At 39.4% G+C, this 14139-nt stretch overlaps 1 protein-coding gene across 1 annotated transcript; it reads right to left on the bottom strand.

Annotated features, from left to right (window-relative positions):
* Window positions 1-2483: 2483 nt before the first annotated feature.
* Window positions 2484-7663, bottom strand: cbln2a (cerebellin 2a precursor). Its single transcript, XM_026941295.3, has 3 exons — window positions 6962-7663; window positions 5304-5423; window positions 2484-4851 (listed from the first exon to the last, which is right to left on the bottom strand). The coding sequence occupies exons 1-3, from the start codon at window positions 7238-7240 to the stop codon at window positions 4654-4656; spliced, it is 597 nt and encodes a 198-aa protein (XP_026797096.1). The 5' UTR covers window positions 7241-7663; the 3' UTR covers window positions 2484-4653.
* Between the last annotated feature and the right edge of the window lie 6476 nt (window positions 7664-14139).

Genomic DNA, 14139 nt, shown 5'->3' with positions numbered 1-14139 from the left:
TTGTTGTTCACCTTGTGGAGGCTAAATACTTGATTCTGATTGGCTGTTTGGTAAAAGTGAGATCATGTGACGACTGAAATGAGATTTAATTTCTTGAATGGTAATTGGTTAAAACAGATGCGACTGCTAACCGTTTTTTTGTTTAACCTTCTGTGATGTGATGTACTGATTAGCATAGTAATTAATAATACAGTAGAACAGTTTAGCAACATTAGCCAGATATCTAGCTAACATTAGCTAGCTAACCTTAACGTAGCAGCTCAAGCGGTAGAGGCAAGATAGCTAACATTAAGTATGAATGTTTTATTGTGAAATTAATAAATACAGAATATTGTTAATGTCAAGCCACAGAAGTTAACAGAGTAGTGTTTATATAAGTTTATGATTACATAATCAAATTTAACTTAAACCACGCCCCCTTTTTCTGGACTACTTTGGACTAATTTGAATGTAAACAGATTATCTGACATGCTTTAAGACATGATAAATGTTTGTAATTTAATTTTGGACGCCTCCCAGATCTTGTGTTCCCTCCTGTGTTTAGTTTCAGCGATGTAGCTGCAAGTGATTAAAGTGTCTCTTTAGCGGTACAGATGCAAACCTGCTGCTCATAGTTTGTGTTAATCTCTTAAGTAAAGTGCACAGGAGAGCCGAGCTCCTGCTTTCCTGCAAAACCGCTGCAACAACGAGCGAACAGGAAGCAGCAGGCGTCCTGCAGGAGCTAAATGCCCCGGGGTTTTTTTTCTGGAGAGCATGCTGTCTCTTTCTCTCGGAAAGGTCAACTCAGCGTGAGCATCCAGGGCCCCAAGCCCGATCCGATGCCGTGTATAGTGTGTGTGTAGGAGTCACAGATTGGGTCGGTTCTGCTCTCCCAGTGTGGTTCCTGCACGGGGGAAAGACATCAAAAGGAACCCAGACGGAGTCACACCGGAGAGGAGAGGAGACACCGCTATCAGCCATATGACAGGAATAAGAGGACTGTGGGCATGCAGGTGCTCTCACACACACACGCACACATGCACACACACACACACACACACACACTCTCTCTCTCTCTCTCACACCATCCAATAGCACAGTGAGAGCCACCAGCATGGAGAGAGATAGCGACAAACTCTCCACTCCATTTTCCTTTTCAGCAACTACATCAGAAAATAAATAAACTTTTATCATTTTATTCCATTATTCGAAACCATCAGTAATGATTCACAGCCTGGTGCGAAACACAGACTCGTTTCACGCGTCTTAAGATCCAGTTCGTATTATAACCGCTTCAGGATTAACCAGGTTATTAAAAATGCAGGAAAAAATCCAGGACAATTTCAAACACATTAAATCCGAACGACTTCAGCAGGTCTGAGATGTATTAGCTGTGTTTAAACTCTAATTAGAAATAACCGATTTGTCTGTTTACACTGTAGTCACATGTGATCCACATTGGTTGTCGTAGTAAAAGCGCAGCGATTAACACCCATGAAATAAATTTTGACCCTGAAAGTCTGAATTCTTTTGGACTGAAAAGTTCTGAATTCTGATCTGAAACCATGTGAAGAAAATCTTGACTGAAAAAAATCTGATTAGAGCTACATACTGTACTTTGATGCATTTTGTACCTGGATTGAATCCTGATAAGATTTGAACCACATGCATTCAGGCTCCATTCACACAGCACAGAGTCAATCTGATTTATTTCTGATTTCAGCTGATTTGAGTCCAGACATAAGGTAAAAGATTTAACACTTTTTTGGAATATCTGATTTGAGCAGAAAAGATTTTCTGCAGTCTGAAATGGCAAAAAAGGATCAGATCTGACTATTACGGACTGCTGGATTGGAGAGTTTGTTCAGTCAAGCAGGATTTCCTGTTTTTTGTCATTTGGTGCACGGATTCTGACAAATTCATGATGTCAGAGGTTTAAAACATAAAGAGCACGGACAAAATAATAGAAACATGGCGAATGCCATCTGCTTCTGTTCTTCCGTTGCTGTTGTCTTTGCTAAAAACTTTCAGAACCACTGTTTCAGATTTCATAATGTTTATGTACTTACAAATAAATTGTTTAAGATCTACTTTCTGTTTAAACCTTTTGGCTTTTTATGTGTCTGAATCTCTAATTGGGTTCAAACACCGTGTAGAGACGATGTCGCCGCTATGTTGTTCTCTATGTAGTGAGCGTATATAAGAAACAGGAAGCCATTTGGGATTTGTCGTTTTCTGAACACATCAGTTCCACTTCACGTCCCAGGACTGATCCTGATTATCTTCGTGACTCACACGCCTGCTCGACTTCACACTGAGCAAACCGCAGCACTTCTGTCATCTACCAAATAAATGAGTGAAATATGAAAAAACATCACAATTGGAATGCAAGACGCAAGACGTGCGTAATCAGAGCGTGACGCCATCACAGAGGGAATATAAATATCCCTCCGTTTCTCCAGTTTTCACGCAGATGGGAAGGTTTCACTTCTGTAATCCGTGGTTTAATATTTTAATTGTATACATGAAGCACATTTCTGAAAAAGGCTAGTTATCTGGTAAACATTATACAGACAATAAAGTCACAGAAACAAAATTAAATATAAAATGTAAATATAAAAGTAAGAGAAAGGCTGGACTTAGTTTATTGTTCTGCTAAACAATAAACATCTATGGATTTATAATATCCACACACACACACACAAAAAGGCTGCTTCAAATGAGTAAAGTCAAGACAGCACTGTTGCTAGGCAACCAGGCAACAGGGGAGCCAAGCTAGCTGAGTACTGAGGCAAATGATTTAGCTAGCAGTCTTTATTTAAAGACAATGTAAAAAGTTAGAGACTGTAAAAATGAGACAAACTGATCTGGAACGTCAACATTTACCTCAGATGTGTTGGTAAATAACTAAAAAAAAAGACTCTGTACGGCTAAAATTACACTGTGTTTACACTTAGCATCAGCTGCTAAGTAAATCTTTGTGGTTCCACCATTTTGAGAAACTACTGTGCGTCACTCAGTACTACAAATAAAACTAATACTATATAAGAGGTTTATAAAGCTAAAAGATGACTGATTACAAAATGAATACAAGCAGCAACACTACAGTTAACTAATAACTTTTTTTTTTTTTTTTAAATAATGTTGAGCTAATTTTCTCTTAGCATTTAGATTTGTGTAAAATGTGTCTTTTCCCCTAAAGCTCAGAGCATTGTTTAGTTATGTGTGTCTTTTTAACTCCCTTTTAATCATCTGTAGGTAAAAATAAAGGTCAGGACCGAGAGGGTGATGGAGCTCAGGCTCTTTGCCACGTTTAACACAAAAGATACTCAAACAGGAAGAAATGAGTTTCTGCGTTTGACTGTTTTACTTGTAAAAATCCTTGATACAGGCTACACACACTCGTCACAATACGTGTAATCTGTATTAATCAGGCAAATTTTAAACCTTTACACTACATCCATTAAGCCTTTAACATTAGCATTAACATGCTATCTAGCTTGCTAACAAACTTAGAATGAAGGAACTCAAAAAAGTTAACTAGCTATCTTGCTAACGGACTCGCTGATATGACAGTTAGCATAACATCGTGAACCTGGTTACTGGATTACACAGTATAATTAGCATAGCATGAGCTAGCTTTTTAGTGAGTTTGGCTAGCTAATGCTAAGTGGATCTGATAAACTGGCAACTCATTTTCATTCTAATCCCCTCATTTATGATTATGTGTAGCTCATATTTTTTCTCAGAAGTTTTATTCTCTAAATGGTCTATAAATTAAAAAAATACAAAATGAAAAACAAATATAAGCCATGTTGCATTTGTGGTTTTGTTTACTGAGAAGTGAAGCTGAGTGAACGGTTCGTGATTACATTCTCTGTGTTATGTGTTTATGGCATGATGATCATCAGCTATTTACATTCACGTTTATTTAAAATCTCATAGAGTGGATATTGCGATAGTGGATTAATAGCAATACTAATAAAAAGACGACTACTGAACAAAACACCTGAAGCACTGAACAAATCACACTGCGTGCAACAGAATCTATTTTTTTTCAGTACAAAAATAATCAAAAACCCATGCCTAGATTGCGTTTGGTTTATACACAAGCCTGTTTAACGACACTTTACACTCGGTTTTTAGGTTCCTCAGGCTATAAAATCCTGAATCCTGAATCGAGAATTTAAAAGGTGATACATACAAGCTGTATTTTTGATAAAACAACATGACATAAGTCCTTTTGGAAAATGTCCTCATGCTCTTCAGTCCTTTATTCTTCCTAAAGAGTTTGGTTTTAAACCTGATCATCACTCCGTCATTAAAACTTTGATGATCACCAGGTTCTTCAAGGACATTAGGAAGTTCTCCAGCCGAAGCTGTTTCAGATGTCTCCAGCATTTTCCACTCTAATCTCCATCACTGAGAAGAGAATTCTGGAAGTCTAAGGGCAGATGTTAAGCTACATTACTGAATAAATGTTTAAATTATGTGACTATCAATCACAAATGGAAATCTGCAGAGAGATCAGAATGAAAAACGCCGGATGTTTCCTTTAACTCAGAACCTGGAGCTCCTTAAATCCACTTGTACTGCACACATTCGTGAAGGCCTTGTTAATGTGCAGTACAGTGGGATTAAAGGAGCAGGATTCCGACATGGAGGACGTGGAAATCAGAGCGGGAAGACAAGAAATCCGGAGAAGGTGGAATATTTCCATCCTCCCATAAGGTTTCCTCTCTCCAGTTTCAGGTAGAGTCGGTCATCTCGCTCCAGAAGCAGAAGAACTCCGTTACTCGCCGCCTCACGAGTCACGTCCTGATCTCCTGCGAATGCTGATATGACCGGGTACTCGTTGTGCATCAGGTTCACCTGGAGTTAAAAAAAAAACAAAAAAAAACAGAGGTGAGAGTTTGGAAATCCAACGCTGAATTTAAGGGTGATTTATACCTTGAATGGATGTTGGGGGGTCAAAACTTTTGAAAATGTTCCACTTTTGCTCTAAAGTTACGACAGTATGGTTTCACACACAAATTCTTGTATTCAGTTTGTAAAAAAGTTAACGTGAGGGTTGGGGTGGGTCTAGGGGTGGAGCTAAGTCAGCTGTCACTTGCAGATTCAAAATGGCCGCCTGTACAGGATGAAATTTATTTTATTTTCACAGAAAACTGTTTGAATGTTGATGTTTATGTTTGTTTATAAATGGGTGTGTGCCGTTTGCTTGGTGCTAATCAGTGATCCTAATCATTTTCCATGATTTGTTAGCTACATTAGCATCATAGCTGTTTTTATTTTAAAGAAAGTTAAAGTCTTCAGCATGTCACCTGGATGGTCTGACGGTTGTAGACCTTAACGACGTGAAAGCTGAAGCTGTAGATGCCGCGTCTCGGTGCCTGGAACACACTCGCCTTCAGGTCAAAATGGTGGCCGATGTTGACGAGAACCTGCAAGAGGAGAACATCATCTCTGCAGGACGGAAGCTGAAACAGGAAGCTGCATGACTGGGTTCGGATGTTAAACATCTAACAGGACGTTTAAGGTAAAAAAAAAAAATATATTAAACAAACTTAAGTTAAAGACGTTTCATTGTCCATCAATATTACTACAGTCCGGAATTTTTATCTCTGCATCTACTTCGACTCAGTTTTTTGGCTAATCCATGTTTGGATTTGTAGTTTTGTCAAGATAAATATTTAGTTTAGGCGAGCGTGTCATACAGCTCAAATGATGCTAACTGATGATCATAAGCTTCCATTGCTTGTTCACAACATTAGCCTTGTAGCTAGAGTGCAAACGTAAAGATCAAACTGATTGACTATTTGAAGCTAACAAGCAAAGAAAGCTTAGGACACCTGATTAGCAAAAATGCCAACTGTAATTTAAAAATTTAAAAGTGTGCATTTAAAGATGTAAATACAATTCAAGTTGAGTGATTCTGGGTTCAAGATGGCCGCCACTGCAGTTTTTAGCTTTGTGAAGTCTTTTTGTCCATGTTTACAGTGTGTTAGTGTCAGAAACCACTATTTTGTCTGTTTTTCTTTATGAATATGAATTATTTGGGATGTTTCTACTGTCTTTAAAGTGTAAAATTGTTGGTGGGGTTCATGCAAATAGATGAATTTATTATATAATTTACCAAGTTTATCGAATTTATGCTTTATTTTCTTAAAATAATTTGAAGTTTCTCGAAATTATGACTTCTTACCAAAGTAATTCTGTTTTTAGGATATAAACACACTTTCCCTGTGCCACTATAACATTATACACTCATTAATATTCATTATATATTCATTAATATTCGCATTTTTAAATTATGACAATCCTAATTAATATCATGATATTCAGTGGAGAAAAATAGACAATGTGGCAAATTTATCACGATACTTTTTTTGTGTTTCTCAGGTTTGCTAATATCAATATAAAACCAGTATTTAAACACAGTAAATAAAAACATTTTAAAATTCTTTTTTTAAAGAAATAAAATAGATTAATTGATTAACAATTGTTCAACACCTGGTTATGCAGAATGTTTTTATATTTAATATTATTTAAAAAATTTATTAATGAATTGTATAACTGTTACATGCCACTGAATAAATGTAAAGTTTTAAAAATATAAAGTTACAGTTTTATGGCTAAATATTGTAAAATTACAGAAGTGTCAGACTCTTAAAATGTAATTTATGATTCCGTCGTTTTTAATTAAATAATACAGTTGTGTTTAGAGACGTAATGACGATACTTGCGATATTTAAAAAATACTTACTGTGACATTTCATCATGATAACGTTAACGTATCATCATATTGCACACCTCTAAAGCAACATTAATGAGTTACTGAATATGAATTAACATTGTAACTGATGATATCTACAATATTTTTAAAAAATATATCGTAATGTCAGTATCGCGTCATCGTATCACTCAGTCTGTACACCTCAGAGCTGCAGCTGGTGTTAAACAAGCATGTGAAAACAGGAACCTGGTCGAAGTAGATGGTCATGGACTTGTTGCTCATCTCGGATGGTTCGTGGTTCGTCCCCCTGACAGCCGAGAACGCCACTTTCGCCCCCGGAGCTCGCACCGAGATACCAAAAGAAGAGGTGACACCCCCGTCTGAGGATGGATTAGAGTCGCACACCACCAGGCATTTCCCCTCCAGAACCACAGGCTCCGTGTCATTGTGCGTCTGAGAGCGAGACACTGAGAAGGAGAGCAGCAGAGTGGAGGAGAAGAGGAGAGAAACGGCTGGAGATCCCATCTTCTCACCCACGAGGAGGAACCAGAGAGGAACCAGAGAGGAACCGAAGAGGAACCGGGGAGGAAAATGTAAATGAGCACTCCGGGAAGAGGAGAGGAGAAAAAAGCACCTGCCTCGCCTCACTCATCACCGACCTACCTCTCTCTCTCTCTCTCTCTCTCTCTCTCTCTCTGACTCACTCACTCTCACTTACTCTCTGTATCTCTCTGTGTGTCTCTTTTCTCTCTCTCTCTCTCTCTCTCTCTTTCTCTGTCTCTCCCTCCTTTACCTCTCTTCTCTCCCTCTTACTTGCTTTAAACACCTCTGTGATGTGATGAACCTCAGGCTGGGGGAATAAAGTGGAACAGAGTGAAATTTAAGGTGTTGTAGTGCCTCTTTGTGGTGAAGGAAAGTTACTGCTCTGTGTGTGTGTGAGTGTGTTCTAGTGCAACACGTCATACTTTTTATCCGTTTATGGTTGCATTTAATGTTCTGTGAAACAAGTTAGTTCCAGTATATTACAAATGTAATATATTGGAAATGAGAGGCTCAGATCTCAGCTCTGGAGTGTGACAGGATGAAACTAAGTGCACCCCTGTGTTAGTCTTCACCTCCCTAACGAACACTGTGAATTTGGGTGAAATCGGAGAAGGTCTAATTTTTCGCCTAAAAAAACACAAAGGCTAACCCCTTACCATTTTTTTAGGTGAAAAATTTGACATTCTCCGATTTTACTCAGATTCGCACCATGCATTATGGAGGTCAAGACTAACACAGGGGTGCACTTATTTTTGTCCTATCACTCTCCACAGCTGAGATCTGAGCGCTTTAGTGTGTCGGAACTGTACATGTACAGAGTGGGAGCTCACTTATATTATAATAACTCTGGATGGCCTTTCAGTTACATCATCTGCAGCAGTAAAAGACCTTGGTGTGATTATTGACTCCAGTCTTTCATTTGAAGCTCATGTAGATAATATTACTCAGATAGCCTTCTTTCATCTCAGAAATATTGCTAAGATAAAAATATGTCACTACACCATGCAGAAAACTAGTTCATGGTTGGATTATTGTAATGCCTTACTGTCCAGATGTTCCAGTAGATGCATAAACAAGCTCCATTTAGTCCAGAATGCAGCAGCAAGAGTCCTTACTAGAACCAGAAGATATGAGCACATCACCCCTATCTTATCCACACTGCATTGGCTCCCCATTAGATTTCACATTGATTATCAAATAATACTATTGACCTATAAAGCACTGAATGCTCTCACTCTGCAGTACCTGAGCGAACCTCTGGTCTTTTATGATCCGACAAGCCTGCTTCGATCAAAAGGTACAGGCTCTTTGTTGGTACCTCGAATAGTGAAGGCTACAGCAGAGTCTGGTTCCTCTCAAGGTTTCTTCCTCATTTCTTCTCAGGGAGTTTTTCCTTGCCACCCTCTTCTCTAGCTTGCTCATTAGGGATAAATTCATGAATTTAAAATTGATATCCAGAATTAACATATTTCTGTAAAGCTGCTTTGTGACAATGTCCATTGTTAAAATTGCTATACAACTACAATTGAATTGAATTGAACTGTATATTTTCCTGAGTGTGATATATTGGAAATGAGAGGCTCAGATGTCAGCTGTGGAGCGTGGTAGGACAAAAATAAGTGCACCTCTGTGTTAGTCTTCACCTCCCTAATGCACACTGTGAATTTGGCAAAAATCAGAGACCATTGAATTTTTCACCCAAAAAAATGGTAAGGGGTTAGCCTTTGTGTTTTTTTGGGCGAAAAATTCAGCATTCTCAGATTTTCCTCAAACTCACAGTGTGCGTTACGGAGGTGAAGACTAACACAGGGGTGCACTTAGTTTTGAAGAATAACAGAAGAGGACCCAGCACTGAGCCTTGTGGAACACCAGTAGAGCGTCTGTATGGAGCAGCACTCACTCTTTTCTTTCTCTGTTAATCTTCTCAACCTCTGTGTTCTTTTTCCTTCTCCTTTCTTTTCATCCTTCACCTCTTTCTCTATTTTCAGCTCTCCCTTTTCTCTTTCACCTCTTTCTCCACTCTGATTCTCTGTATATTTTCAATATTTACTACAGTGTGTGTGTGTGTGTGTGTGTGTGTGTGTGTGTGTGTGTGTGTGTGAGGAGATGCTTCAGGAAGCTTTATAAACCTCTGTGATGTGATGAACCTCAGGCTGGGGGAATAAAGGTGACCAGAGTGAAATCTACGGTGTTGTAGTGCCTCCTGGTGGTGAAGGAAAGTTACTGCTGTGTGTGTGTTTTACTGCGACATGTCGTACTTTTTATCCATTTAGTATGTATAGTTACATTTAATGTTCTGTGAAACAAGTTAGTTCCTCTTACGTTATAGCAAATATAAAGAGTTGTTGCTTTCATTGTGTTTATTCTCCACCTATCATAGTCCCTTAATAAACACTGTTAGGACACGCCCCTCTCCTGTTTTCTTTCCAGCCCACGTGTACTTCAACTGATATCCACAATTAAAATGTTTTACTTTGTGCATTGTGAACCTGCATATTTTATTGAGTGTAATATATTGGAAATGAGAGGCTCAGATCTCAGCTCTGGAGTGTGATAGGACGAAACTAAGTGCACCCCTGTGTTAGTCTTCACCTCCCTAACGAACACTGTGAATTTGGGAAAAATCGAAGAAGGTCTAATTTTTCGCCTAAAAAAACACAAAGGCTAACCCCTTACCATTTTTTTAGGTGAAAAATTTGACGTTCTCTGATTTTACCTAAATACACAGCATGCGTTAGGGAGGTGAAGACTAACACAGGGGTGCACTTATTTTTGTCCTATCACTCTCCACAGCTGAGATCTGAGCGCTTTAGTGTGTCGGAACTGTACATGTACAGAGTGGGAGCTCACTTATATTATAATAACTCTGGATGGCCTTTCAGTTACATCATGTGCAGCAGTAAAAGACCTTGGTGTGATTATTGACTCCAGTCTTTCATTTGAAGCTCATGTAGATAATATTACTCAGATAGCCTTCTTTCATCTCAGAAATATTGCTAAGATAAAAATATGTCACTACACCATGCAGAAAACTAGTTCATGGTTGGATTATTGTAATGCCTTACTGTCCAGATGTTCCAGTAGATGCATAAACAAGCTCCATTTAGTCCAGAATGCAGCAGCAAGAGTCCTTACTAGCACCAGAAGATATGACCACATCACCCCTATCTTATCCACACTGCATTGGCTCCCCATTAGATTTCACATTGATTATCAAATAATACTATTGACCTATAAAGCACTGAATGCTCTCACTCTGCAGTACCTGAGCGAACTTCTGGTCTTTTATGATCCGACAAGCCTGCTTCGATCAAAAGGTACAGGCTCTTTGTTGGTACCTCGAATAGTGAAGGCTACAGCAGAGTATGAGAGGCAATGAGAGGCTCAGAAATGAGAGGCTCAGATCTCAGCTCTGGAGTGTGACAGGACGAAAATAAGTGCACCCCTGTGTTAGTCTTCACCTCCCTAACGAACACTGTGAATTTGGGTGAAATCGGAGAAGGTCTAATTTTTTGCCCAAAAAACACAAAGGCTAACCCCTTACCGCTTTTTTAGGTGAAAAATTTGACGTTCTCCAATTTTGCTCAAATTCACAAAGTGCATTAGGGAGGTGAAGACTAACACAGGGGTGCACTTAGTTTCATCCTATCACTCTCCACAGCTGAGATCTGAGCCTCTCATTTCTGATGCTCTCATTTCTGAGCCTCTCATTGCCAATATATTTTACATATACAGTTCAATTCAATACAATTAACTTTATCCCTAATGAGAAAGCTAGAGGAAATAGTGGTGAGGAAAAACTTCCTGAGAAGACATGAGGAAGGAACCTTGAGAGGAACCAGACTCTGCTGTAGCCTTCACTATTCGAGGTACCAACAAAGAGCCTGTACCTTTTGATCGAAGCAGGCTTGTCGGATCATAAAAGACCAGAGGTTCGCTCAGGTACTGCAGAGTGAGAGCATTCAGTGCTTTATAGGTCAATAGTATTATTTGATAATCAATGTGAAATCTAATGGGGAGCCAATGCAGTGTGGATAAGATAGGGGTGATGTGGTCATATCTTCTGGTTCTAGTAAGGACTCTTGCTGCTGCATTCTGGACTAACTGGAGCTTGTTTATGCATCTACTGGAACATCTGGACAGTAAGGCATTACAATAATCCAACCATGAACTAGTTTTCTGCATGGTGTAGTGACATATTTTTATCTTAGCAATATTTCTGAGATGAAAGAAGGCTATCTGAGTAATATTATCTACATGAGCTTCAAATGAAAGACTGGAGTCAACAATCACACGAAGGTCTTTTACTGCTGCAGATGATGTAACTGAAAGGCCATCCAGAGTTATTATAATATAAGTGAGCTCCCACTCTGTACATGTACAGTTCCGACACACTAAAGCGCTCAGATCTCAGCTGGGGAGAGTGATAGGACAAAAATAAGTGTACCCATGTGTTAGTCTTCACCTCCCTAACGCATGCTGTGTATTTAGGTAAAATCAGAGAACGTCAAATTTTTCACCTAAAAAAATGGTAAGGGGTTAGCCTTTGTGTTTTTTTAGGCGAAAAATTAGACCTTCTTCGATTTTTCCCAAATTCACAGTGTTCGTTAGGGAGGTGAAGACTAACACAGGGGTGCACTTAGTTTCGTCCTATCACACTCCAGAGCTGAGATCTGAGCCTCTCATTTCTGAGCCTCTCATTGCCTCTCGTACTCTGCTGTAGCCTTCACTATTCGAGGTACCAACAAAGAGCCCGCACCTTTTGATCGAAGTAGGAGTGTTGGATCATAAAAGAGCAGAAGTTCGCTCAGGTACTGCAGAGTGAGAGCATTCAGTGCTTTATAGGTCAATAGTATTATTTGATAATCAATGTGAAATCTAATGGGGAGCCAATGCAGTGTGGATAAGATAGGGGTGATGTGCTCATATCTTCTGGTGCTAGTAAGGACTCTTGCTGCTGCATTCTGGACTAACTGGAGCTTGTTTATATATCTACTGGAACATCTGGACAGTAAGGCATTACAATAATCCAACCATGAACTAGTTTTCTGCATGGTGTAGTGACATATTTTTATCTTAGCAATATTTCTGAGATGAAAGAAGGCTATCTGAGTAATATTATCTACATGAGCTTCAAATGAAAGACTGGAGTCAATAATCACACCAAGGTCTTTTACTGCTGCACATGATGTAACTGAAAGGCCATCCAGAGTTATTATAATATAAGTGAGCTCCCACTCTGTACATGTACAGTTCCGACACACTAAAGCGCTCAGATCTCAGCTGTGGAGCGTATTACACTCAATAAAATATGCAGGTTCACAATGCACAAATTGAAACATTTTAATTGTGGAGATCAGTTAAAGTACACGTGGGATGGAAATAAAACAGGAGATGGTTCTTGTTTCACAGAACATTAAATATAACTATAAACCGTCTCAGTAAAACACACACAGAGCAGTAACTTTCCTTCACCACCAGGAGGCGCTACAACACCTTAAATTTCACTCTGGTCACCTTTATTCCCCCAGCCTGAGGTTCATCACATCACAGAGGTTTATAAAGCTTCCTGAAGCATCTCCTCACACACACACACACACACACACTTTAGTAAATATTGAAACTATACAGAGAATCAGAGAGGAAAAAGAGGTGAAAGAGAAAAGGGAGAGCTGAAAATGGAGACATAGGTGAAGGATAAAAATAACAGAAAGAAAACAGGTCTAAGATTAACAGAGAAAGAAAAGAGTGAGTGAGAGTTAACAAACAGAAAATAAACATGTGAAAGTTAAGGGGGGGAGAGAGAGAAAGAGAGAATGAGAAGTAAAATCAAGTGAGAGAATAAATAGAGAGGGAGCAATAAGGAGAGAGATAGAAAAGGGAAGAGAATGAGAGAATCAGACAGAAAGAGGAAAAGAGGAAAAAAGTGAGAGTCAGACATTTTGAATACGACCCGAATCAGAACGTTTTGCCTGAACCTGACCCACCACAAGTCCAAACTCCGAGAAGCTCCTTGCTGTTAGATCGAACAATCTGTCATCAGTCCTCATCCTCCTTGAGCTTTCAGCAGCGTTCCACTCGTTCAACCACGAGACTCTTCCATCCTCATGAGTCTTGGAATTGTGACACGGCATGGTGGTGGTTTGCTTCCTACCTGGAGGGACGTGGAGGAGATCCACCTCTGCTCCATTCATCCTCTACTGTTCTTCCTCCAAACTAAGTGCACCCCTGTGTTTGTCTTCACCTCCCTAAGGCACGCTGTGAATTTGGCACAAATCGGAGAATGTGGAATTTTTCGGATAAAAAAGCAGTAAGGGGTTAGCCTTTGTGTTTTTTTGGGCGAAAAATTCAGCGTTCTGATTTTGCTCAAATTCACAGCGTGCGTTAGGGAGGTGAAGACGAACACAGGGGTGCACTTAGTTTGGAGGAAGAACAGAAGAGGACTCAGCACTGTATATTTTATTGAGTGTGATACATTGGAAATGAGAGGCTCAGATCTCAGCTCTGGAGTGTGATAGGACAAAACTAAGTGCACCCCTGTGTTAGTCTTCACCTCCCTAACGAACACTGTGAATTTGGGTAAAATCGGAGAAGGTCTAATTTTTCGCCTAAAAAAACACAAAGGCTAACCCCTTACCGCTTTTTAGGTGAAAAATTTGACCTTCTCCGATTTTACTCAAATTTGCACCATGCATTAAGGAGGTCAAGACTAACACAGGGGTGCACTTATTTCCGCCCTATCACGCTCCACAGCTGAGATCTGAGCACTTTAGTGTGTCTGAACTGTACATGTACAGAGTGGGAGCTCACTTACGTTACAGCAGCTATAAACAGTCTTTCCCTCACCACCAGTTTTATCCTCTTATTTTAGTGAAACCACA

Source organism: Pangasianodon hypophthalmus, chromosome 21 (assembly GCF_027358585.1).
Source record: "Pangasianodon hypophthalmus isolate fPanHyp1 chromosome 21, fPanHyp1.pri, whole genome shotgun sequence".
Classification (NCBI taxonomy): domain Eukaryota; kingdom Metazoa; phylum Chordata; class Actinopteri; order Siluriformes; family Pangasiidae; genus Pangasianodon; species Pangasianodon hypophthalmus.
This window is presented reverse-complemented; position numbering and strand designations above follow the sequence as displayed.

Coding starts and splice junctions, on each gene's coding strand:
- cbln2a (XM_026941295.3), bottom strand. CDS start 7,240: ATGGGATCTCCAGCCGTTTCTCTCCTCTTCTCCTCCACTCTGCTGCTC. Junction 5,424..6,961: donor TGACCATCTACTTCGACCAG/GTTCCTGTTTTC, acceptor CTCCTCTTGCAG/GTTCTCGTCAACATCGGCCA. Junction 4,852..5,303: donor ACAACCGTCAGACCATCCAG/GTGACATGCTGA, acceptor TTTTAACTCCAG/GTGAACCTGATGCACAACGA.